Source organism: Balaenoptera musculus, chromosome 11, assembly GCF_009873245.2.
Source record: "Balaenoptera musculus isolate JJ_BM4_2016_0621 chromosome 11, mBalMus1.pri.v3, whole genome shotgun sequence".
Taxonomy (NCBI): domain Eukaryota; kingdom Metazoa; phylum Chordata; class Mammalia; order Artiodactyla; family Balaenopteridae; genus Balaenoptera; species Balaenoptera musculus.
The window spans coordinates 16,394,096-16,419,281 of record NC_045795.1 but is presented as its reverse complement, the minus strand read 5'-3'; the positions used below and the strand labels follow the sequence as shown (position 1 = coordinate 16,419,281).

At 36.6% G+C, this 25,186-nt stretch overlaps 1 protein-coding gene across 3 annotated transcripts in view; it reads right to left on the bottom strand.

Annotated features, from left to right (window-relative positions):
• The window catches only part of CDKAL1 (CDK5 regulatory subunit associated protein 1 like 1), a 657,693-nt gene that overhangs the window by 226,441 nt on the left and 406,066 nt on the right, over nt 1–25,186 (bottom strand). For all 3 annotated transcript variants that reach the window (XM_036869715.1, XM_036869716.1, XM_036869717.1), the window contains one exon: nt 9,589–9,734. In XM_036869715.1, coding sequence (XP_036725610.1) covers nt 9,589–9,734 — 146 coding nt within the window. The remainder of the gene's footprint in view (nt 1–9,588; nt 9,735–25,186) is intronic.

Genomic DNA, 25,186 nt, shown 5'->3' with positions numbered 1-25,186 from the left:
AGGCAGAAGATCAGACTCCCTAATGCCTTTCACAGATATGGCCGTGAAGGTCAATCAACTAGGGAGTTTCTCTCACAGAGGGAAATCAGGGCTCATCAGATGGGATAACTGAAGAATGTCCTTCAGTGCTAGGGCAGAAAACCTTCATGATTTCTACCAAGCAGGGTTTGTTAATACCCATCGAATAGTAGCTGATATGTGTTTCACATTCTCCCATTTTTCAAATGGGAATTTTAAAAGTTATAATCATCTTATTTTTACTCCATTTTAAATGGGGAATTTATTGGGTTGCCCTTTAGTTTATAGCCATCAGTCCACAGAAAGCCACATCTGGACCTTCTAAAAAGGGTAGCGCATCAACCACAGATCTTGGTACAGTAGGACAGGGTAACTAGATGGGGCTTGGGTTATCTCTCTTAGACAAAGGGTTATCTCTCTTAGACAAAGGATAAGTTCTATACGTAGCAAGAAGAGTGATCAAATGGGAACCACTGAGACAGAGACTACTAGTTGCTCCCCACTATCTCACTTACTCTTATTTCCAACGGAGCTCTTTGTTTACAAATGGGAACAAGGCGACTCAAAATAAAAATTACATTGCTTAGCCTTTCTTTCTGCCAAGTGCAAACACATGACTAAGTTCTGACCAATTGGATATAATCAAAGTAACATGTGTGACTTGCAGAAAGCATTTAAAGGGAAGGAACACATACTCTTTTTTGCCTCTCACTTTCCTACAGACTAGAATGCAAATCTGATGGCTGGAGTTCAAGCAGCCATGTTGGACCATGAGATGAAAGCTTTAGCCTGCCTGCATCCCTGATATGCCGGAGCCTTATAAAGCCCTACTGCCTAGTCTGGACTTCATTTGCATGACTGAAAAATAAACTTCTACTTTCTTTATGCCATTACTTTTTTTCTGTCACTCGCAGACAAACTGAACTATGACTTTTATATACATAAATATACTTGTGTGTGTGTAAGCTAGTTAAAGCCTTTTTCAATAGCAGTAGGTTTTATGATATCATAAAGAAACTCAAACCTACAAGTATAATTGTCTAAGGAAAACAGGTTGGTTTTCGTGTAAGACCTGTAATTCAGTATTTCTTTCTTATTCATGGAAAGCCTATAATAAACATTTATACTCGTCCCCACCCGCTATACCAGAATTAACGTTAGAGTTTCACTATACTTACCAAACACTGTAGTTACAAGTATTTATATAATATTATCCATGATTTAAGAATGTCAGTCCCTAAAAGACAGTTATCAAGTTTTACTGTGTTCATATTCTACACCTAACAAGTGCCTAACGTATATTCTATAACCAATTAATAATAGTTGAATAAATGCAAGACTCTGGCTCCTTTGAAATTAATTCACAGTGATGTTTTTTGGTCTTATTTCCAGAATTTAATTTAAATTGGTCAGATTTTAATAATCTGAGATTCAAACTTTAAAAACAATTGTGGTTTACATCATCTAATCTTTTCCCCATTGTTTGCTGCTGACTTAGCTTTGGCACCTTTTGAATAGTACTGCAAAGTCTAGTAGAACAGTCAAAATTACATGCACTATACATGCTCCCTTGATTCGTTGTTTCTGTTAAGAATGGAAGGTCCTGGATAGAATAATGAGGACTCAGTGAATGTCCATCAGAGGATGATGACAAGGATGAGAAAGGGGAGGCAAGAGTGACCAATAACTGGTTCTCTCTCCTTATGCAGCAGCAAGTGAGAAAATGATCAGTGCTAAGAACTGCTGCTGCTTATGAGCAGGAGTTGGAGCTGTATATTTAATATACTTGGCTCTAGGGAAAAGGATAACTAGGAGGTAGAAATGAGGACTTACAAAGTGTTTACAACAAGCAGGTTATGTAGGATGATAGCTCTGCAACACATAACCATTAGTACAGCATTTTATTTGCTTATATACACACTTCATGAAGAACGTACAGCTTATAGTTAAAGATGTTGTTACAGGTAAGCCACTCATTACTTCTATTTGTAGGTTTCCTCCACGTGGTCACATTCAAACAACTTATCACCCCCTTAACCCAGTGACTCCACCTGGATGGGGAGTAAAAGCTAAAAAGGGCATACTGACTATAGAAAGAGGTATTAAATTTTTAAGAGAAAGCATGTAAAATTTTAAAATTTCTCTTTAAAAGTATAGTACAATTTTTAATTGGAAAATTATCATTATCCCTAATGTTTCTAAAAATTATCCTACCTGAAAAAGCTAGATGCCATGATAGCAACAAGTAAAGTTTGGAGGATCACAGGCTGGAGCCTGAATCTGAATCTGCCAGTTACTAGCACAGTAACTTGGGGCAAGTCTCTTAACTGTGTGCCTTAATTTCCTCACCTGTAGAGTGGGGGAAATAATATTTCCTATCTCTTGTGTGCCACGGTGAAAATTACATGAGTTAACCCCTATAATTTGCACATTACTTTCGACACATTATATGCTCAATAAATGTTGTCTAATAAGTTTCGTGAGCTATTAGCCAGCAGGGGTCCACAGAACACTGAGTCTCTAGGAAAGCAGAGTACTGTCTTCCACTAAAGGGAATATATCAGTTTCTCTGCAAACATCAGGGGATTTTCTTGCCTATGAAAAGAGAACTTTAATTAAAGCAGACTGAGAAATACTACTCTAAGCCTTAATGTTATTGGTTCCAGAGTAAGTGCCATTCTTCAACAAATACACATTATCCCTGCTTCTTGTTCTTGTGCCCCTGGTTGCCATGTACACAGTGCAACCATGTGGAGGTCAAGGGGGGCAAACCAAGCACTGTGCTAGGAACCGAGGATGTGGCCATCAACCAAGGACCAGGAAGACTTGTTCTCGTATCAGCCATGACTACAACTCAGTAGCTTTTGAACACTTAGAGTATTTGGTAAAGAAAGTAATCTAACAATACTTTTTATTTTCCCATATAACCCAGAGCACCTAGCCCCACATCTGCTTATAGGAGGCAACTCCAGTTGGCATTTGACCCTTACCATTTTCATTTCCCTAGAACTGCAATGTCCCTTGGCTTCCTTGGCGTTATTTCCCTCTGGGTCTCCTCCTACCCTGGCTTGATTGTGCCTTTTCAGCCTCTGTCACAGGATCCTTTTTCCTTTGCCACCACTCAAGTATTGACGTTCCCTGGACTTCTGTTCTTGGTCTGTTTTCTTTCTTTTGGATGATCTCATCACCCACAGCTTCGTCTACTCCTCAAATGCTGATGACTGCCAAGTATTTCTCTCCAGACCCTCATCTCCCTCCTGGGCTCTTGACCCATATTTTCTATAGCCTGCAGGAGCAGCTCTGGATTGCCTACAAAGGCCTTTCAGGTTCAATATGTCTAAAACCAAAGCCATTATCTTTTCCACCCAATTTCCTCCTTCTTCTCATTTCCTTATCTTGGTTAACTACATCTTCTTCTACTATGTCTTGAGATAAGATACCGAGGAGCCATCCTTGACACTCATGCCTACCTTCCTCATCTTCCCTTCTGGGCGCACACGGTAAATTTTTATCTTCTCAGCATCTGTTGAGTCCACCTTACTGTCTCCATCCCCAGAGCAACATGCCTTAGATGAGAACAAAAATAGAGTACTGGCTCAGCAATAACATGGCCTGAGTTTTCATCAACGTTCTGTCACTAACTGCATGACCACAGGGAAATTACTGAACATCTTTGGGCCTTAAAAATTAAATAAGCTAATATATGCAATGCCTTCATAGCAGTATTTGGCACAAAAGTGAAACTCAAAAATATTAGTTATTGGTTTTATTACTATTAGCATGTTAAGTAGTATTATTGATATTGTTATTGTTCCATTTATTATAGTGCTGGGCACAAAACAGATAAATGAAAAAGTGAATCATTTAATTAACAGGTGTTATTAGAATGGGCTGGAAGATTGTTACACAGTAGAAACTGAGGACCTAGTCCTATTATGCATTAAGTCGCTATGGGATTTCAACAAGTCTTTTTAACCATGTGAACCCTGACCTTCACTCTATAAAGTGCAGATTAAAAATATCTAACCTAGATACTTGCCAAGGTTTTTGTGACAACATCCTGACAATATGTGAGCCCTGTGGAATAAAAGAAGCACTCTGAAAGGAAAAATGCTTACTATTAGTATATGACTTGACAGACTCTAATGTTTACATCAAAACGCTGAGGTAGAGAAAACATACAAAGGATTAAGGGAAGGGAGCGTCTCAGTTCCTAAAAGGAATAACACAATCATATTACAAAAGGAGATGGAAAGAGGTGAGTGGTGATGAGAATTCTCTCTGAACCAGGCTAGAAGGACAATAGAAAGCTAAATCAAGAGAAAATTTAATTACCTTCAAACCAATTAATCAAATTTGGGGTAATCCCCCAATAATATGGTATTTAGCACATGATGTCAAAATCTTCCAAATATAAATATAATACCATGTTCAAATAGGAAAAAGTAAATGATTTTCTACTAGATAACTCTTCCAATGATATGTATTCATTCTCTTGAAAAAGTTTAAAAGTAGCAAGGGAGAGAAGGGAAAAGAACAGAACTTCACTACCTCAGAAAGAAATCTGACAAAAGATAAAAGCATGAACAAGACCCTAGGGACTCCCAAAATAACAACCTAGTTAAAGATATTAAGGATGATGAAAAAGAGCCAGAAAACATCTTGGAGGGAAGTGTTTTGCCTAAATTATTTTGGAGGTGGTTATTCAGCAAACAGAAACACATCTGGGAATGTATCTGGAAGAAAACTTAATTATTGAATCCTTGTTGAATCATTCTTTTTTCTTTTTTTTTTTTGCAATTTTCTTTTCTTCTATTCTGACAAATATTGCTATTTACGTTTCCAAGCCACTAGGAATAAAACTAGACAGAGGGGGAAAATAAACAGAATAAAATACAAGTTTAATATAATTTGCCTTTTATCAGATTGTGCTCCAGTATGGACACACGGATGACAGGGACTAATGAAAGGAAGAAAAAGAACTCAGGATACTAATGAGTGAGCACGACTTTTTTGCAGATAGATTGGAAAAGTAGGAAATAGGACAGGCTGGATGATATAACTGTGACTCAGAGAAATCATCCTGCCAGATTGACCCCAGCTTCATGCCCTTGTGCCCCTTCACTGTCTGAGCGTACAGTGGACAGGTCAGAGGACAGAACTTTCTCTGCAAAGCTGCCACTTCCCCTCTAGTTTGTTTTCCCCACAAAAAGATTCCCCTTTACCCCTGAGTACTCATTAGTTATTGGTTGTGGCATTTCACTTGGAAATCTCTGGGTATAGTAAACTTAGGGGTGTGTGAATGGATATCATAGGGCTAAAAGGGTTAGAATGGGACACAAGACAAATTAATCCAGAAGTACACAGTACACTGACAAATGATAATTGTAAATTCTGATATAGATAATACCATGGAATTAAAAGTCAACACAAAGACGCTAACAGTACGGTGCAAGTTACTTTAGATCCATGCAACTTGCAAGTGAAAACAAACTGGTCATTAATTCATTCAAATTTTAATTACTGAGTGAGGGAGAAGAACCTTGTCTCCCAAGTTTAAGGTCTAGTTAACATAAATCAAAAGGTCACTGGACTTTTAACAAAATAATTTGTGTAAACGGTTACGTCTTTTAATTCATAAACCACTTCATTTCTTAAAATGTATCTATCAATAGGACATTCTTGCATATTTCTTTCACACTTTCATGTGTGAATTTGAGGACTAAGCAATTACTCAGCATTAGAACATATTCTTGAGAAAAGAACTCTGCATGTTGTCATTTTTTAAAAATATATGTGAATATACAGTTTATGTTGGGGAGTGATTGTGTAAATTCAACGCTGCTCAAATGGGGTAGGACCCAATTAAAGTTTATGTCCAAGGCCCCAAGGTCCTGGGAACCCTAATTACATCCTTGCCATATATCACAGTGAAAAATCCTCTCATTGGGAAGTAAGTCTTTAAAATTACACGAGAAAATAAAAATAAATGATTCAAGTTTTCTACTTTTTAAAATCCCAGTATTATGTTAAAAAGACAACAGAGAAGCCAGTAAAGTGACAGGTAATGAAAACAGTAAAATTTATGAGGTATTTATTAAAAATTATAAAAACACAAATCTCTCTCAAACCAGAATCGCATCTCTTTGTTCTATGCAGTTTTCTTCCACATCCCTATAAATCCCATTACATATTTCAAGAAATCATCTTATTCATTTAAATAAAAATATCAAAGGACTTAATTTTCCAACAGGATTAATACATTTGAATAGAATAATTTCAGTCATATGATTGTCTGCTCATGACCAGCCATTTTAAATTAGTATATTAAGTAATTTAGACACTTTTCTTTGCAAAGGTTGCCTGATTTAGTACATTCCCATATGCCTCCACACGTGCTAACACTACCAGGTTATCTTCAATCCAGCTGCCATTATGGGAGTAGCTGCCAACTTTCAACCAACTGAAGAGAATAATGAATCAGCTTCAAGCTGGCTCATATGTAAACTTCTACTGCTCCCAGCTAAAACAGGGGCCAATTTCAACTGTAAAGAAAATTAACTAAAAAGATTTCACCTCCACTGTTTGAGAAACATGGCACCACGAATACCGCTGAACTAACAGCTTAAAAGCATGCAGCTTTATGTAAAATCCCATAGTGTGGATTTCAGTCTTAAATGCTGTAGGTTGTTTTAAAGATTGGATTTTTTGAGGAAACAGATCAGGAAATACCTCATCCCTAAATTCATAACATGAATATTTGAGAAGCCTCAAACTGCTGGAGAAAAAAATAAATAAAGGAGACTCTTGTTTGTTAAAGGTTCATTACAAAAAAGACTTCAAAGGCTTCAGAGGAAAAAAGATGCAAATGAAAAGGGCCACATTTATACTCCTTCTAAAAAACAGAAGGAGTGAGCACCAGACACTCCATTTTAAGTGAGAGCCATTGTATGAATTTAGTGTTAGGCATCAACTAGGGCAATGTGGTAATATCAGACCCTCTTTCTAAGGATGACAATACTGTATTAAATTTTAATAAACACTGAACAAAACAATTTTATGCTGGATCAGTTATCCAGACTAGTGGTTCTATAGAAACCCCTGAAACTTTGGTGTTTCCAAGAATCATGAATCTATTTGGCATAAAGCTATGCTAGTTTTTATAGGGAAAAGTAAGCAAATGTCAGAGCAGAAGAGTGCTTAAAATATTTCATTTATTTCTAAATGTCCATCATAGTTGGAAATTATTCACTGGATAGATGAACTTCCCTGAGAGGACAGGAAAACTTTTCCACTAGAGAGTAAAGTTAGATTACAGAGTCCTCACAAGATTGAGGCTATACTATTCTTTACAAGCAACAGGATAGATGGGACAAAACATACAATTTTTTGGTTCTGATGAACTGTCTAAAACTATATATAGTACACAGTTAATTTTTTAAAAATCACCTGGAGATGCTCACTGGCTAGACTCATATTCTCCAATCCCAGGGAGTCACAGCACTTGAAACTGAAATTGTGGATGGATGGGTGGGATAGGTTGTCTTCTCCAGGCACCTCTAATTTCCTCTCCAGGGATCTCTGATACTTCCAGTGCTGGAAATACTGGAGATCCCTAGGTAGGTTCTGGAGTCTTCCAGACAGTTGGGATAGTTCTAGAAAAGTCACATGGATGCCACAGTGTAATTCAGAATCCAAAGAAAGAATAATGAGCTTAGTACTATTTTCTAATACTTTGATGGGATCATCTTTTGACCCCTGTTTAGCTCACGGATGCTGTTGAAACTGTTCAAAATGCAACAGATTTAAAAGGTCCATCTTTGGAGTAACATAAAAGGCTAAAAGCTTGTTGGGAAATTGTTGCCCAGTTAAGTAGCCTCATTAATTCCCCAAACAACTGAGTCAGCACTCACCCAAATGGAGGTAAAAGGAGGTGTTGATTCCTTAACCTCACTGAGTCACATTAACACAACTATTTGGAAAGTGTTCTAGTCCATTCTGCACAACAGCCTGCATGTCTACACTCGGCAAAATCTTGTGCCACAGGTACGGACTGTGTGCGTTATTTGCTACTGCTCTAGTAAGCAAAAGGCAAGAAATTTCACAGGTGTAACCAATTATTTGCAATTCTGAAAACATGCTATTCACCAGCACCAGCGTGCCCAAAAGGACTCTCTTACATGAGACAAGTTTACCTATAATAAGCTAGAATAAATGCAAAGGAGGGATACAGGCCAACAACAGACATCTAATGTAAAAATCCTTATTCTTTAGCCTTGCTCTCAGTTCTGTTCAAGATCAGGAAGTATTAGAGATCCATCATTATTCTGTTTTCAACTTTGAAAGTTGTATATACTTAACGATTATAACTATGAACTCTTAGAATAAATACACTTTCTATTCACTGATTTGAATATTCGAACAATTAGCTGTATTTGCTTTAATGCACACCAAGTGTCTTTATTTCTGGTGGTTAGGATAATCAAGAAATGCCTAGAGGTGAAAAAAAAAATCAGACACATAAAGGGAAGATGAGGAAGGAAGGAGAAAGTAAGCAGAAGAAGAAAAAGATTTTTAAAAGATCTGTATGTAGTCAGGATAAGTGACTAATTGAAGGTGGAAGAAATAATTGCTTACAATTTGTATAAAGCAATCATATCCACGTAGTACTTGGTACAAAGGTACATAATTATAAACAAGAAGATGGAAATAAAGAGTTGTATTTTAATTTAGGAAAACAACAGAGGAAAAGACTCTGGGAAAAAATTATGGAAAGTAGAAAGACCCAGGCCACAAATATGCCAAGATAAATGACATAGCCCCAGCGGGGAGAACAGTGCCCCAGACGAGAACATTCTGTATGACCTTGGCCAGCATTATTTCCTGCCTTTTATAATCACAGAAGGCATTCAACGTTTGGTGATGATGAGAAGTAGGATTTTGAAGAATATAATTATAGGCTGCAAGTGTTTTCTGTGGAAGCAAAATTATCATTCATGTCTGAGATTGTGTAAATGTGCCTTAATTTTGGTCAATGGCAATTTGAACTTAAAAAAAACAGAATCCCCAAATCTCCTCATAAATCCCATTCTGCAAGAAAACCACAAGGATAAGTGTGTAAAAGCAAAGACATTCCCAGATACTCTTCAAAAAATGGTATCTCATAGAAAGTTATCTCTTTTGCAGTGACATGATTTGACCTACCTCCACGTCAAAATCAGTTGACAACTTCAAAAAGCCACATTAAAGGAGATTTAAGCAGAGCAAAGCTAAAGCAGTTTTCATCTACTAGGTCAGGTACAGAAATGATCACAGTGCACATTACCTTAGGAAGACTGGCAACCTTACACAAATTAATGGGGAGCGATGCACAGATGGAAGGTGGATAAAACTGAGGGGCAAGAAGAAACCACATCAAGGGTGTCTAAGGAAAACTTAAAGGCTTTGAAAGCTTCGAAAGTCTCACCTCTCTCTGGTACCTTTAATTGTGGCTACCGTAAGTGCATTTTTGCCACATGCTTTTAAAAGAAAAAAGGAGATGGTTATTTTCTTAAATGCTAACAGACTTACTTGTCTTTCAGAAAATCCACTACTCTTTTGAAGTCAGCCACGCAGTATTCTCTTTTCATGTCCACGAGCACAGAGTCAGAGGCAGATTGGACTGGTACGTGAAGAAAGGCATAGACTCGGGGGTGACTAAGGATTTTTGCCATTTCCTTGAAAAAGATGGAAGGAGAAAACAATCACTTTAACAAATCAGAGAATGGTTTCCCTCAGATCAGTTCTCACGAGTGCAAGCAAAGACACACAGCTGAAAACGGACCAATCTTCTAGGCTCCTCGAGTGAAAGTCCACCGGCATCACTCTAGGATGACATCTGGGAATTTAACATGACTTTCAGAGGATATCACAGAAGTGTTATTTCCTCACGGTCATTGCCTCTCTTAGGTGACAAAACAGACATAAACTCATGTAGTGCCTAGAGAGTAAAAAAGGTTTTTGCATACTTCAAAATAAACACCACTCCTCCCTTCCCTCAAAGCAGTGTTATATTCTGTCCTGTTACATTAGCAGCAGAAGTAGCAACATTTAAGGCAAACGGTCAAAGCTGTAGAATCCTGTGTACTTGAATAAAGTTCCCAAATTTAGGGCAAGTCAACACTTTTTTTTTTTTTTTTTTAAACGCTAAAGGAGAAAAAGAAATCTGTAACTCACCTGTTTCTTTTTTAGCTAGTTAGCAAACACTGATTTTTGAGTATCTACTATGCAAAAGGCAGAGTATCAGACAATGAAGCCAACAAGTTCACCAGTGGTCACCTACCGCTATCTACCTTTAAGCTGCAGAGCTCCAAAGAAGAGAAATAAGGAAAGAGCAGAAAGAAGAATCTGTCTTGCAAAGTTAAAGAGAGCAAGTTTAAGTGAAACAAATTAGGAAATTCAGAGATTGTTCTAAATTCCTCCAAGGATACAAAGTGGGTAGAAAAAAGAGTGGTAAAAGGAAAACGGTGGTAAGGAAACCATTTATGATTTATGTGAGCAAGAAGAACAATGTGACTAATTTATGGCCCATCAATGGGTTGGGGGAGAAGAAGGAAGGAGAAAAAGAGGGGGAGGGGAAAAGGGGGGGGAGAAGAGAGAGAACACTAAAGGTCTAACAGAGATAAAAATGTCAAGAAAGGAAGTGCTCTTTAATAACTTGCATGTGTCCAGTGATTTTCAGTTTTCAAAGTACTGTACCATACTTTCACAAAGTACTGTACCATACTTTCACGTCTGTCATCTCATTTTATCGTTAGAACAGTATTTTGAGGGATCTCATGGAGTCAAAGAGCCACCTAAATTCCACACAGTCACCTCTCTTAGCTATTCAGGGGCCAGTCATGCATATGTATCACCCATACCCTTCATTCCTTCATTTTCTTTCCATTGACTATAATATTAGTATTTTTACCAAAGTGGAAGAAAAGAGTGACAAACTAACCATCTTCTTAGGAGCAGCTTAGTTGGTTTAAAAAATCCTTCTAAGAGATTCAAATAACCGAATGATATTACTCATGGATATCCTTTATTGACCTTCTCTTCCAGGAATTAATAGGGATATACCTTGTTATATATAGATTACTAAATTGGAACTGAAGTTCAAGAATTTCTTATTTAGCAGCAAAATAACTGGCTAACACATCATCTGAAGATTTCCTTCACAAAACTGTTACATTTCTTGGCTGGGTATTTAGTTAGAAGGCTCTTCATCTCCTTACTCAACACCTTCCATGTATAATAAGGCTGTGGGATGCAGGGCAACATTTATCACTACCTACTCTACAATAAATATGTTGTCCTCCTGCTAGATTCTCTGTCTTTCAGGTTTTTCACACTTGAATATCAAGATTCTTGAACAGTGTGAGAAAAACAAATTATACAAAAATCTCTGTTGTCTAAAGGCACAGGACTCAGCTTTAACTAACTTTCAACATACATACTGTGGTAAAAAAAAAATGACACCTTAACAAATAACACAATTTGTGAAATGAAATTTTACTCTCAATCTCTGTGCCTTGGTTTTCTCATCTGGAGAATGGAGATAGTGGTAATACCCACCTCACTGGGCTACCAGGCCGTTGTAAAAATAAAATAAGATAATCCAGTATGTGCTTATACGCTGGCGCTCAATACATAAATTATCTAACATTCTTCTTCCTTGGAGAGTATTTAAAGTTCATGGTAACACGTTTTCAGACACATGAACAGGAATTTATCAATAAACAGAATAGCTTTTCAACAAGGCAGTTTCCTTACCTAGTAAGTGAGGGAGAGATAACTTGTACTGACTTGCAAAATCTAAATTTGAAAGGGGTTCCCAGTAAACATGACCCAGGGCCAGAAAGGGTGCAGTTTCTGTTGGAAACACTCAAGGTGGCCTTCTCCTATAAACAGGATACTGCACTAGATGAAGCACTGCCCTATTATAGTATGACAATTTTCAAATTAAAATGTTAATAGCAAACAAGTAGGATAAATTTGGTGGGTTTTTTTTCCCCTTTGGCTCTCAAAATAAGATTTCCCGCTAGTAATTATCTTCGGCTTCATACTACAGACTTTGTAATAGTACGCACCAGAACACAAAATAAAAATAAACTTGCCCCTTATTTAAAGTCTGTATTTCTTCTACTAAAAGAATCACGACTTAACATAGATTAATGTACCCCGAAGAGACAAAGTACATATTTTTTCTTTTGTTTTTCCTTTTATCCCTCTTCTCACTCAGCACTGTTGGTTAAGAGTAACCTTTGGGCTACTTCCCCTTTCAAAATTCTTCTCTATTTTTAAGGTTCAGCTTAGAGTTACAGATTCTCTGGTGCAAGAGATGACTTCCTCCTCTGTGATTCCTCAGCAACCTGTTCCTGGTGTTACCAAAATATCTCCTTGGTTCTGCTTTGCAACATGGGTCATGCATCTCCAGATGGAAGGTGGACAAGGGCTGCGGTTATGTTTTACTCCTCTCTGGATCTCTACAATGGCTAGGACTGCTGAGTACACCGCCAAACATATAAACGTAGATCTGAGTCAAAACTACATCAAGATACCAAGAGAGAGATTGAAAATATAATTGCTATTTGATAGGAAGACAAATTTTCAATTAGCTCCATTTGGTTAAAGCAGGTAAATAAGCACATATTCAGGCAGGTAAACAAGCAGATAATCAGCCTGCTTTAATTTTAGAACAGAGAAAAATTATATATGAATATGTAAGTAAATATATATCTAAGAAAAGATCAGATTCTTTATAGGTAGCCCCACCATGGGTTATAATTCTAAAAGTCTGTTGGAGCCTCGGATTGGAATGACAATGTACACTCTTACGGAAATAATTTATAAATGGTGTGCGCAAGAGCAGCAGCCATGAGCAACCCTAAGCTCAGAGCTGGGTAAGAGAGTCTGAGTAGACAGGCAAGTATGTGTGCAGACATGTGTGCACACAGGCCTGTGTAGGTCCGTGTGCGCATGCATGCACATGTGTGTGTTTTAAGGAGCCCTGGTAGCAACTAGCATAGAAATAGTACCTATTTTAATATATGGTCATTTTTTATTTAAGGGTTGATGTACCAAGGCTGCTTAAAATAGATGGTGACTATTTTATAGGCAAAGACCAGAGAATGTCTAACAGATCAACAAAACAGTATTTCTATCTGGTGTTTTCACATGGGGTTTTCCTATTACAAATTGGCGTTCATCTCACTGTTTGTGATTTTTTTAATGAACTTAAAAAGCAAAGAAAAAATAATGAATGAAAACAGGCTTAATTTAAAACAGCAATTTATGTATGGTGCATTTTTAAAAGAAATGTTAAGTTTCACTTTTATTGCCCAGCAGTCATCAAATTAATCATCATATTCTACCTGGTTCTGAATATATATACTACCAGCTGAACAAAGTCACTCAGTGTATATTAATACTTGCATTCAGATGTCTCTGCATTCACAGTGAAAGCCCTCTCAGATTATAGCTTTGTTAGGAAATATTGTATCTGCATACTTAAAATGCTAAACTTTATGTAACACTGCTATGTTTTTTTTTTTTCAGCTAATCTAAGATATATATTGAAGCAAGAAAATACCCCCCCCCCAAAAAAAGACAAACTATGCCATTTACCCTTAGGCATGAAAAGATAGCTTATTTGACATATAATTCACATACCATACCATTCACTCATAAAATGTATGCAATTAAATGTTTTTTAGTATATTCACAGAATGGTGCAGTTTGCCTGGAAATTTCTTGTTTATCACTCAAGATTAAACTCCATTTGGGGTGGAACTTTCTGTGGCCCATACAACGCTTAATTTCTTCATCCCCTGTTCTACTTTTGTAATTGATATACAATTCCATTCCAGTATTTACTGAAAACTGGTTAAGAAAAAGGACTCAGCAGTCTGACAGGCTTAGGTTCTACATTTACTTAGTTATTTCATTTACAGGCTTAGTTATTTCATTTACTGCTCTTCATTGCGGACAAATTATTTAAATGTCTCCGAACGTTCATTTTCTTCATTCATAAAATGACAATGTATCAGTAGGATGCATTAGATTATGCTGTATAGCATACGATCTCAAAAATCTCAGTGGCTGAGTCCGCGCGCCACAACTACTGAAGCCCGCACGCTGCAACTACTGAGCCTGCGTGCTGCAACTACTGAAGCCCGTGCACCTAGAGCCCGTGCTCCGCAACAAAGAGAAGCCACTGCAGTGAAAATCCTGCACACCGCAAGGAAGAGCAGCCCCCCCTCGCGACAACTAGAGAAAGCCCGCGTGCAGCAACGAAGACTCAATGCAGCCAAAAATAAATTAAAAAATTAAAAAAAAAATCTCAGTGGCTTATAACAACAAAAATGTAATTCTTCTTCATGCTACATATCTTTCATGGACTGGCTAATAAAGCTTTGCTCAAGTTGCTTCCACTTGCAAACTGTGAATGTGGAAGAGGGAGAGGAAAAGAGAATCATTGGCTTAAACCTTCTTCCCGCATTTCACTGGTTGTTGCAAGTCACACAGCTGCTCCTGAGCTTAACTAGGCAGAGATTCTCACACTCCCACGGAGAGGGAAAGCAGAATATTTGGTAAATGGTGATAACGATCTACCATAGAAATAATAAAAATACCTGCACTGTGGAGGGAGGAGTCAGATGAGATACATAAAGTATCAATACTCAGTCGGGTGCCGGACACAAGTGAGTGCTTCCCCATTCAAGGAGGCAGTTGTGTTTACATGTTTGTTTATAAAATGCAAAGGAGGTTACTGCCTTCTTTGCATCCCCATTCCAGAAACACAGTTTGCTCTTTAATAAATACTTGTTTAGCTGCATCATTTCACATACCAAGCAACCGTAACTAGAGCAGTGAAATCACCAGAACATTCTTTTAACTACCGCGTGACGTGCAAAACAAAAGTTACGTAAAGTTAGCATCATTTGGGATAATCAGACCATAAACAAATAAGAGTTAAATATTTCTAAATAAATCTTTAACATCTGCCTTCCCATTGGGTTCTTTAATTATTTACGTCATATTTAAGAGAAGCCAATAGAATTGTCTGAGTTGAACACTCCATCTATGGGTTGCATGTATTATCCCCACTAAATTGATCAGGTATTGATTTGTTCTTTTAGTGTCTGGTAGACATGGTCTTTTTTTTTAAATGGAAAAAAGGGCAACTATATTTTAAATATATATATATTATATATATATAAAATATATAAACATATATACTTTATATATACATAATTTTTAACATACACCTATGCATGTTATATAGTGTTTGAATCACAACAGAGTTTATTGTTAGTTTTCTTCTCCGTTATTTTATTTTAAAATTAATACAGTAAAATTGAATTTTTTCTAGGTGTTCAGTTTCATGAATTTTAACATAGGTGTAGATTCATGTAACCATCACAACAATCCAGATACAAGAACTCTTGATTTCTTGGCATTAGCAGAGCAGAATAATAATTTAAAAATAAAACAAAACACTGATAATACCAGTTGAACATAAATGTGTGTATAATTACAACTCTTAGCATTTTGACATTAGTATTAATGTATATTCTTATCTTCATAGTGTGAAGTCTGATTATTGACTCTGACACTAAGATGAGTGGTAATGGTAAAGGGGGACTGAAGTCCTTTTAACATTTCCATGAAAGCTAATTAGAACAGATGTTTTGTCTCAACTTATTTTAATGCAAATATTGGAAATGTTAACTCTTTGCAGTTTAGAAGTGAATTTCCTGTTATAATTAAGTTATAGATCAAATGTAAATTAGAATCTGTTCACAATATCCACTCCTTTTCATTTGGGATATAAGGATTGGAAGTGTTCTCTTTTTGTGTTCCCTTGTTCACTTTCTGATGCTATTAATGATAATTTATTTTTAGATGGCTGAAAGTAAATGTAGGTACTGGTAATTGACTTAGTGGCTGTTACAGTGTCATTAATGAAATAATGGATGAAATATGACTCTGATCTTATTTTATCTTGACCTATATGACTTCTGGAGCATTGAAGGTGACTCCAGAGATAGGATTGCCTAGAACACAGGCACTGATGTTCGACCTTTACCTAGAATTCTTTGTAGGATTTACTCTAAAATAACCATTTTGATTAATCAACTGGGTTATTCCATCATTCATTCATTCAACTGTAATTTAACTGTTTAAGTGCCAGGCATTAAGCAAGGAAATGGAGAGATAGAGAAAAACACTGTATACTCTTGGGGTATGAGCATGTATGGTAAAATTGTAGGACAGGGAAATAAGAGCTAATTGAAGTCTGTACAGTGTGCTCTGGCACTGAGAGTAAAACTACCTAAAAAAGAGATATTTAAAGTAACATAACATTGCTACAACAGGGATGAACTTTGAAAACACTATACTAAGTGAAATCAGCCAGACACAAAAGGACAAATATTGCATGATCTCACTTACATGAGGTACCTAGAAGAGTCACATTCATGGAGACAAGTGGGGGAGAGAGGCATGGGGAGTTTATTGTTTACTGGGCACAGAATTTCAGTTTGGGACAATGAAAAAGCTCTAGAGATGGATAGTGGTGATGGGTGCATAATACTGTGAATGTACTTAATGTCCCTGAACTGTACACTCAAAAATAGTCAACAGGTAACACACATAAGACATAAGGCTGTATATCTTGTAAAATGATCCAGTAACCTGTCATATCAGTTCTGCTTCTTTTAGTCTAATAATACAATTATACCTTTAAAAGTACATTTGGGAAAAATAAGGAGTACACTTGGGGACCACTTAATGATTCTCTACCTATTTACTCTTTTATCAAATATACCAACTGTAACATTTGTTGAAATCACTTTAAAGAGAGAATTGTTTGTTTGAGGGTTGGACTCACAGATCTTATAGGCTGAACCTGTTACATACTTCTAAAATAAAGATGCATATGGTAATTAGTGTACATAAAATAATGAAAAACACTGTTCTTTTTAAAAACGAATGTTTTTCTGTATTATAAAGGTAATATATATTCATTTTTAAAGTTTTGGAAAAACAAAAATAGAAAGAGAAAAATAAATCATAGTTAAAGCAATACTGTCACTATCATCTTGAAACAATTATATTATAAAATTATATTTGATACCATCTGGTGGGTTTGGAGAAAGTAAAATGATTTTCAAAGAACAAAATATTAAGTTAATAATATTTCTTAACAATACATCATTCAGTGTGAGCTCAATTTCTTCAAAAATGAAAGAAGTAAACCTTTCTTCTAAGCAGGGTTCAAATCACCCAGGCACTTATACTCAAGGGGCTCATTCCACATTAGCATAACAGGAGAGAGAAATGTGAATATGAAAACAACAAACAAAGGAGAATCAGAGATAAGAATCAGCAAAAATGCCTTAGAACCATTCCTGAAGAAGTTATTACCATTTGAGCAACTCTGTCCCTGGAGCTATGATGAGAGAGTAAAAAAAATAAATAGACCTGAAAGAAATTTCTTTGTTCAAAAACAAAAACAAAAATGAGAATGAAAGTAAAAGGAGAAAAGAGGGATGGGCAAAATTCTTTCCCCATTCCCAAATTTATTGTAATGTAAGGGAATTCTTAAAAACATGGACCAGAAGAAGTCATTTAATTGGAATGATTATTAGAGGGAAGAAGAAAGCTCTCAGCACTCTCCAAATCACAATACTATCAAGTGGTACAGCAGCAGTAGTAACAGTAATAATAGTGATAAGCATCCTTATGTGCTAGACATTTTGCTGATTCACAATGAAACCTGCAGAGCTCTGGTGGGGCCTTCCTGGGTATGAAAGCCCCTCTGTGATCCCCATTTCTTGTTTGTAGAAAAAAAGGCTTTAGTCCCCTAGGCCTCCCCCAAATTCCAAACAGCAAACTCAAGTAGTTACTAATTATGGAAGTGAGAGAATGCAGAAACAAAGGAAAAGCAGTCACGCAAGAAAACTAGTAACAGCTTAAACAATAGTTTAGGGATAAAACAGAGTCCTAGTTCCTCCTCAAGGGATATACATAACAATCTGACACAAATCTTTGAGTTGTTCTGCAGAAACTAAGACCCACACCCAGGTGGAGGCTGGTGATTACATGCTGATCACAAGCAGTAGGCCCCTGACTGGTTGGAACCAGAAGGTTGATGATAAAGATTCCCAAAACATCATCCTGTTACCTCACCACCAACCAATCAGAGAGAAGTCCATGAGCTGCAACCCTCACCCCAAATGCTGCCTTTAAAAATCCTTCCCTGAAAGCCATCAGGGAGTTCAGGTCTTTTGAGCACGAGCTGCCCATTCCCCTTGCTTGGCACCCTGCAATGAATGCTGTACTTTCCTTTATCCCTGATGCCAGGAGACTGGCTTTGCTGCCAGTCAGGCGAGCAGATCCAAGTTCAGTTCCGTAACAACACTCATTATCTCATTTAAATTTCTGAACAAACCTAGAGAGTAGTTTTACTGAATCTAACACTCAGGGAAGTTACAACCTTGTCCAAGGCACAGTGGTACAACTGGAGTGTAAATACAGTCACCCTGACTCTCAAAAGTTACCAACCCCTAAATATGCCTCTTTCACATATGGATTATTTTGAGCTAAAGGCCACTGAGAACCAGCAGACCCAGGAAAAGGTCTAAAAACAGGGCCTTTGTTTTCCTTTTGTAAAAGGAATTTCTATTTATAAATTTTCCATCTTTTTTTTTTTTTTTTGGCTGCATTGGGTCTTCGTTGCTGCATGTGGGCTTTCTGTAGTTGCGGTGAGCAGGGGCTACTCTTCTTTGTGGTGCGCTTGCTTCTCATTGCTGTGGCTTCTCTTGTTGCGGAACATGGGCTCTAGGTGCATGGCTTCAGTCGCTGTGGCACACAGGCTCAGTAGTTGTGGCTCACGGGCTCAGTAGTTGCGGCTCACGGGCTCTAGGGCGCAGGCTCAGTAGTTGTGGCACACGGGCTTAGCTGCTCTGCGGCATGTGGGATCTTCCGGACCAGGGCTCAAACCCGTGTTCCCTGCATTGGCAGGCAGATTCTTAACCACTGCACCACCAGGGAAGTCCCAAATTTTCCATTTTTAAAGGTAGAAATTTTGGGGAAAAAGACGTAAATATGGAAATTCCATACTAGGAAGAAGAGAACAAAATTTTAACAATTCCTATCAATGGTGAAGACAAGACTTAAATATGCATAACAAACCTTTCTAAACAATCCATACTAACTAAACTAAAACCATCCAAACTAAAACCATACTTTTCTTGGTCACCTTCCCATAACTAGTCTTCCTCACCCAGAACTACAAATCCGTTTTCTTTGGTTTTAGCATAAGATGGTATACAAACCCAAATTCTAAACACCCTTTGGGGTTACTGACTGCTCGGTGCTTCCATGCATACGAGTGGGAAGCACATGTTAATAACCTTCTGTTTTTCTCTATTTATCTATCTTTGGCTAGTCTAACTTACAGAAACCCACCTGGAGAACCTAAGAAAGGTAGAGGAAAAGATTTTTTACTTCCTTACACTCCATTCCATCAAATGTGTCTCACAAATGTGTCCCCCCTAAATCTAAAATCATTCCTGAGGAACAGCACTAATTAATTCACATGACAGTGTTAACTAACAAGTCATTTCTGGGAGCAGGGCTTGAAATAAGCAGTGGAGAGCTGTCTCTCCAAAACAAGACCAAAATAAAATCAAAGAGTTTAAAATTTTCAGTTTGCAAAATTCTCCTTATGTTTGATTTATTAGAAGTGTGTGGATTTTTTCCAAATGTCTCAAAATGCATGAATTAAATGCTTCTTATTACATTAATTGAAATTAAAATATAATAAATTAATAGGATCTTTGCACTCTTTTGTTACTGAACAATATGGAATTTGAGGTCAAACGGATAAATGGGTATATAATTTTTATAAAGCAACAAAGAGGGGCCTATTTCTTCCTTGTTCTACTTTAATTGTTTTCACTTGGTAAAATTGGCTTCACGTGTCAGTTCTTTAATTGGATCTGAAATGAAAGCATTTCCAGTTACTGCATGGTAGGCTAGCTTGTCTAAGAACACCTAGTCAGAATATTTTCTGAGATTTGAATCTGCTGCTCTTTTAAGCACTGTGGTTCCAAAGTTATAGGATCAGATAGCTTGTATAGACTATAAAGAAAGATCAGGAAAAAATTCCATGTGATGAGCCAAATTTACCTGTTAAGACTTGAGCTATTTTTTTTTTTTGAGCTATTTTTTAAATGTTCTGTTATTTTTTAATCAAATGGAAGTTAAAATACTATGCAATTAAAATAGATTTCTTCAGATTAGAGAGGGAAATGAAGATTTTTATTTTCCTCTTTTCTGTCAAAGTCTGTAGCCTCTGCAAATATAGAAATCTGATGTACCTTAGGCAGAACCAAGGTTCTGCCTAAGGTTATAGAAGCAATCATTTGATACATAAGTATTTTCAGATCTTAAATGTTGCCATTTTTATAGGATTAAAGTATTTTTTTAAAAAAAGATAGAGCAGGCCTTGAACTTCATCTTTCCAGTGATCAAATGTTATAAATATATATTGTTAATATATTATGTTTACCTGGCTTCAAAACTGGATAAAGATGGGTCTAAATAACAATGATTAAGGAGATATAAGATACCATGTTACATACTAAGTATTTCCTTCCGTCTTAGGTGAGAAAAAGGATTTCCAAATCAAGTACTCTGTCTTTTTTAATATTTCAAAATTAGCTAGAGATCAAGAATCTAGAAGACAGATAGGAAAAAAGAGAACGATGTCCAAGAGAGGTTAACAAAATGTGCAATACGCTGAAATGAATGCTGGTGGAAAGTGATGGCACCATCAACAGTTTTCCATAGAATGTTTAGATCACTTCCTTTGTCCCATCCTCAAAGGACTCTAAATAATCTCTCCACAGAATTACCTAAATGGGCACAGTTCAGATAGGAGATCTAGAAAGAGCTGGGATTATTGTGAAATAAGAAGAATAATTTATTCTAAACAAATAATACTCAGTGTCTCTCCAGAAATGGTGTCAAGAAGTGGGAGGACACAGCCCATATGAAGAAATTTCTCCCAAGAGGCTGCCCTGAGTAAATGAAATGTCTTCAGCTGAGTGAAATGAAGACAGGAAAATCCAATCCCTTAGTAGTTTAAGGATTATACATTAAAACTACTCATTAAAAATTAAAAACAAATGGGATACTCCCATCTGGGTGTTTATTTTCCCCTTAATAAACTATTGAATGACTTTCCCAAGCACTGATTATATATATGACGTTTAAAAATGAACTCACTGTGGATGAATGGATAAAGGAAATGTGGTGTATATATACAATGGTATACGTATTATTCAGACCAAAAAAAGAAGGAAATCCTGCCATTTGTGACAACTTGGATGGACCTTGAGGGCGTTATGCTACGTGAAATAAATAAATCAGACAGAAAAAGACAAATGCTGTATGATCTCACTTACATGTGAAATTAAAAAAAAAAAGAAAAAGAATTCATAGATACAGAGAACAGATTGTTGGTTGCCTATTCTTATCACTTATTGTGATCATTTCACAATACATACAAATATCAAATCATTATGGTGTATACCTGAAACTAGGTTGTATGTCAACTATAGCTCAATTTAAAAAAATGAAAGCAGTATATCCTTGCCGAAGCATTACAACCTTTTCCTGATCAGTTTCAAAACCTCTGAATTTCTCACCTTCATCCATTACACCCCATTAGTTGCCATGTGTTTCTTCTACTACTCAACCCTCAGAAGTCTCTGATATTTGGCCATATCTACCTCCTGAGCATAACTTGGCACTGTCCAGGTCTCACAACTTCTTTCTTACAAACCATAGTGTAAATTGGGCCTTGAAATGGGCACAGAGTATTCCTGGAGGGAAACAAACTAGCAGGCAAGGGTCATTTAAAAATGAATTCATGTCCAGGTCTTTAATTTCCATTTGTACTTTTTCATAAAACCGATTTGTCTGTGGTCAAGGCTTCATGCGGGTCCTCCTTTCACACCTCCCTCTCACTTCTACTGAACACCTTCAGGTCACCAAGTAGGGACTTGTGAAGCTGCCTTTTTCAAAACAACATAATGAATTCCCATGGCTGCCACCCTCAACATCCATTTCATTAAAAGCAGAGTTTATAATAAATTTCTATATTTATGCTTAAGAAGTATTTATACTATTTTTGATGAATTGTGTACTACTACTAATCTAATGACAATTCAATAAAAAGTGTTTTTAAAAAAATATTTAGAGCCTTGCAATCACAATGTCTTAATTTATATACACATTTTGATACAGAAAAGGGTGGTAGAATGATCAATAGATGACTTTCAAGCTTAAAAATATATTAGATAGAATTCTGTAGAGAAAAAGGAAATTCAAATTCTGGGAAAAAAAGAGAATGATGTAAATTCTCCTATTTTTTTAATATTTATTTGAATACATCTGAAAGAGTGATATAACAATTTTATTTTACAATTCTATATTTAAAATATACCAGAGGTTGCCTCTTCTGCAGCTATTTAAACTTAGCATGAAAAAAAATTCAATGTCAATCAAAAAATGTATGAGGTGGCACATGATTTTAGAAAATTATTTTGGGGTAACACCAAGCAAAAGTTTCAATACCACTCACAGGTCTGCAAAACCAAGTCCCAACGTCTTAGTCTGGCATTCTGCCCTCTTTCCAATCTCATCTTCCCTGATAGCTTTCCTCTTTTCCTCCAACATATACCAACTCCCAGGGAGCACATCTCCACCTAAAAGGGACCTTTAGCGTTTTGCCTGGGACATGCTCTAGACTTTTCACCCTTGTTTAAATGTCAACCTCAGCCTAGAACGCAACTCCCCACTTCCAAGCTACTCCTGCCTACCAAAAACTATCCACACCTCGTGTATCAATTCCTCCTGTGTTTCCCAATGTATACAAAGAACTAATCATCTCTTTTCAATTTTCATTTAAAGCGCTTTGTATCTCTACTAGGCAATTACCACATTTTACATTTCAATTACCCCCACCACCCCGCCATATCATATATAAAATATAAAAAAACAGTTGGTATCTTTTTGTTTGAGTTGAATGGCAGTTAAACCAAGAGTCAATGTGTTTAAGCGAGACAAACTATAGACTCAGTATTCACAATTCTCATTCTGGCTTTTTCAATGATTTCCTATGTGCCTCCAGGGAAACCTCAACTTTAGATAGTTTATACCTAAGTTTCTGCATTTTAAGCTTGAAGATTATACTCTTGCTTTTTTAAGTGTACAGTTTGAGTAACTTTGTACAGTTGTACAACCACAAACAAAACTGGCAAAGTCGTTTTTTTAAAAATTGAGATATAATTGATATATAACATTTTAGTTTCAGGTATACATCATAATGATTTGACGTGCGTATATATTGCAAAATGATCACCACAATAAGTCTAGTTAACATCCCTCACAACACGTCAACACATTGTTTTTCTTCTTGTGAAGAGGACTTTTAAGATCGACTCTTTCAGCAACTTTCTAATATACAATATAATACGGTATTATAAACTGTAGTCACCATGCTGTACATTACATCCCTAGGACTTATTTATTTTACAACCAAAGATTTGTACCTTTTGACCACTTTTACCCATTTTGCCCACTGCCTACTTCCCTACCCAATCTGTTCTCTGTTTTTATGGGCTCTCTCTGTTTTCTTTTTATTCCACATATAGGCGAGATCATACAGTATTTGTCTTTGTCTGTCTTATTTCACTTAACATAGGTCCTCAAGGTCCATCCAGGCTGTTGTTTTCTTTATCCATTCTTTATCCATTCATCCATCGATGGGCATCTTACTTTTTATACAGGGGAATTTTTAATGAAGTTAACCAAAAATAATTTGTCATCATCTGCAAATATGAGAGACCTATGATAAGTATTACTAAATTATAGGTACCTAAAATTAAAGCCATTTTTAAGATAAATAAGATACAAGGAGGTCACATGACAAGGCCAATCAGTTGAAGAGCAGATGACACTGCTCAAACTCTATGCTAGTATCCAAACTTATCTTCATTCTCCTGTCCAAAATATGAGATCTTCTAAAAAACATAGACTCTACAATCTTAAAAAACAAAAAACTCCATATTCACTAGCCATTTTACTAGTCATCTCTCTCAAACAACAACCAATACCAAAATGATGATGAAATTCATTTTAATTTTTTATTCAACATTAAAATGTGCAACATGATCAATTCCCACAGTCCATTTCAAAGAGAATATACTATATTTCATCCCTCAGTAATAAAACTAGTAACTTATAGCCCAAAGAGAATAAGAAAACCTGGTAGTCTCAGAAACAGCTCAACTTCATAGTCATTTGTATGTCTAACCTAACATCTGTTTCCTGTTTATATTTTCACAAGGTATTTTGCATTGCTCGATGTAATTATATATTCTGCAGTAAGAAAAAGTACAATATAAGGCTTCCTTTAGTCCCATCTGGATGTAATAAAGGAATCAAATTTTGAAACGGCAAGACTGTGAAAGGAAACTTCTACCTTTAATCATAACAGAAACAGCTGATTGCCCTTTTCCCTACACCATGACACTAATAACTGTAAGAAAAACACTAGCCACATGTGAAACTCTGAATCAGTGTAGGTAGGATCTGAGGAGCCACAGATGGGTTGAATCTATTTCAAGCTGACTTTACAAAACCCAGTCCAAAGTTGAACGTTTGCAACATTATATGTGGAATGTCCTTTAGGATTCTGATTACATAGTAGCTGAGTAGCCACATCTGTGATATATTACAAAACCAAAGTAGTTGCCAGAAAAGTTGTTAGCATTTTATTTTTTAAGAACTTAACATTTTTTGGGGACTTCCCTAGTGGCACAGTGGTTAAGAATCTGCCTGCCAAAGCAGGGGACATGGGTTCGATCCCTGTTCCGGGAAGATCCCACGTGCCACGGAGCAACTAAGACCGTGCACCACAACTACTGAGCCCGCACGCCACAACTATTGAAGCCCTCGCACCTACAGCCCATGCTCCGCAACAAGAGAAGCCACCGCAATGAGAAACCCACGCACCGCGATGAAGAGTAGCCCCTGCTCGCCACAACTAGAGAAAGGCCGCATG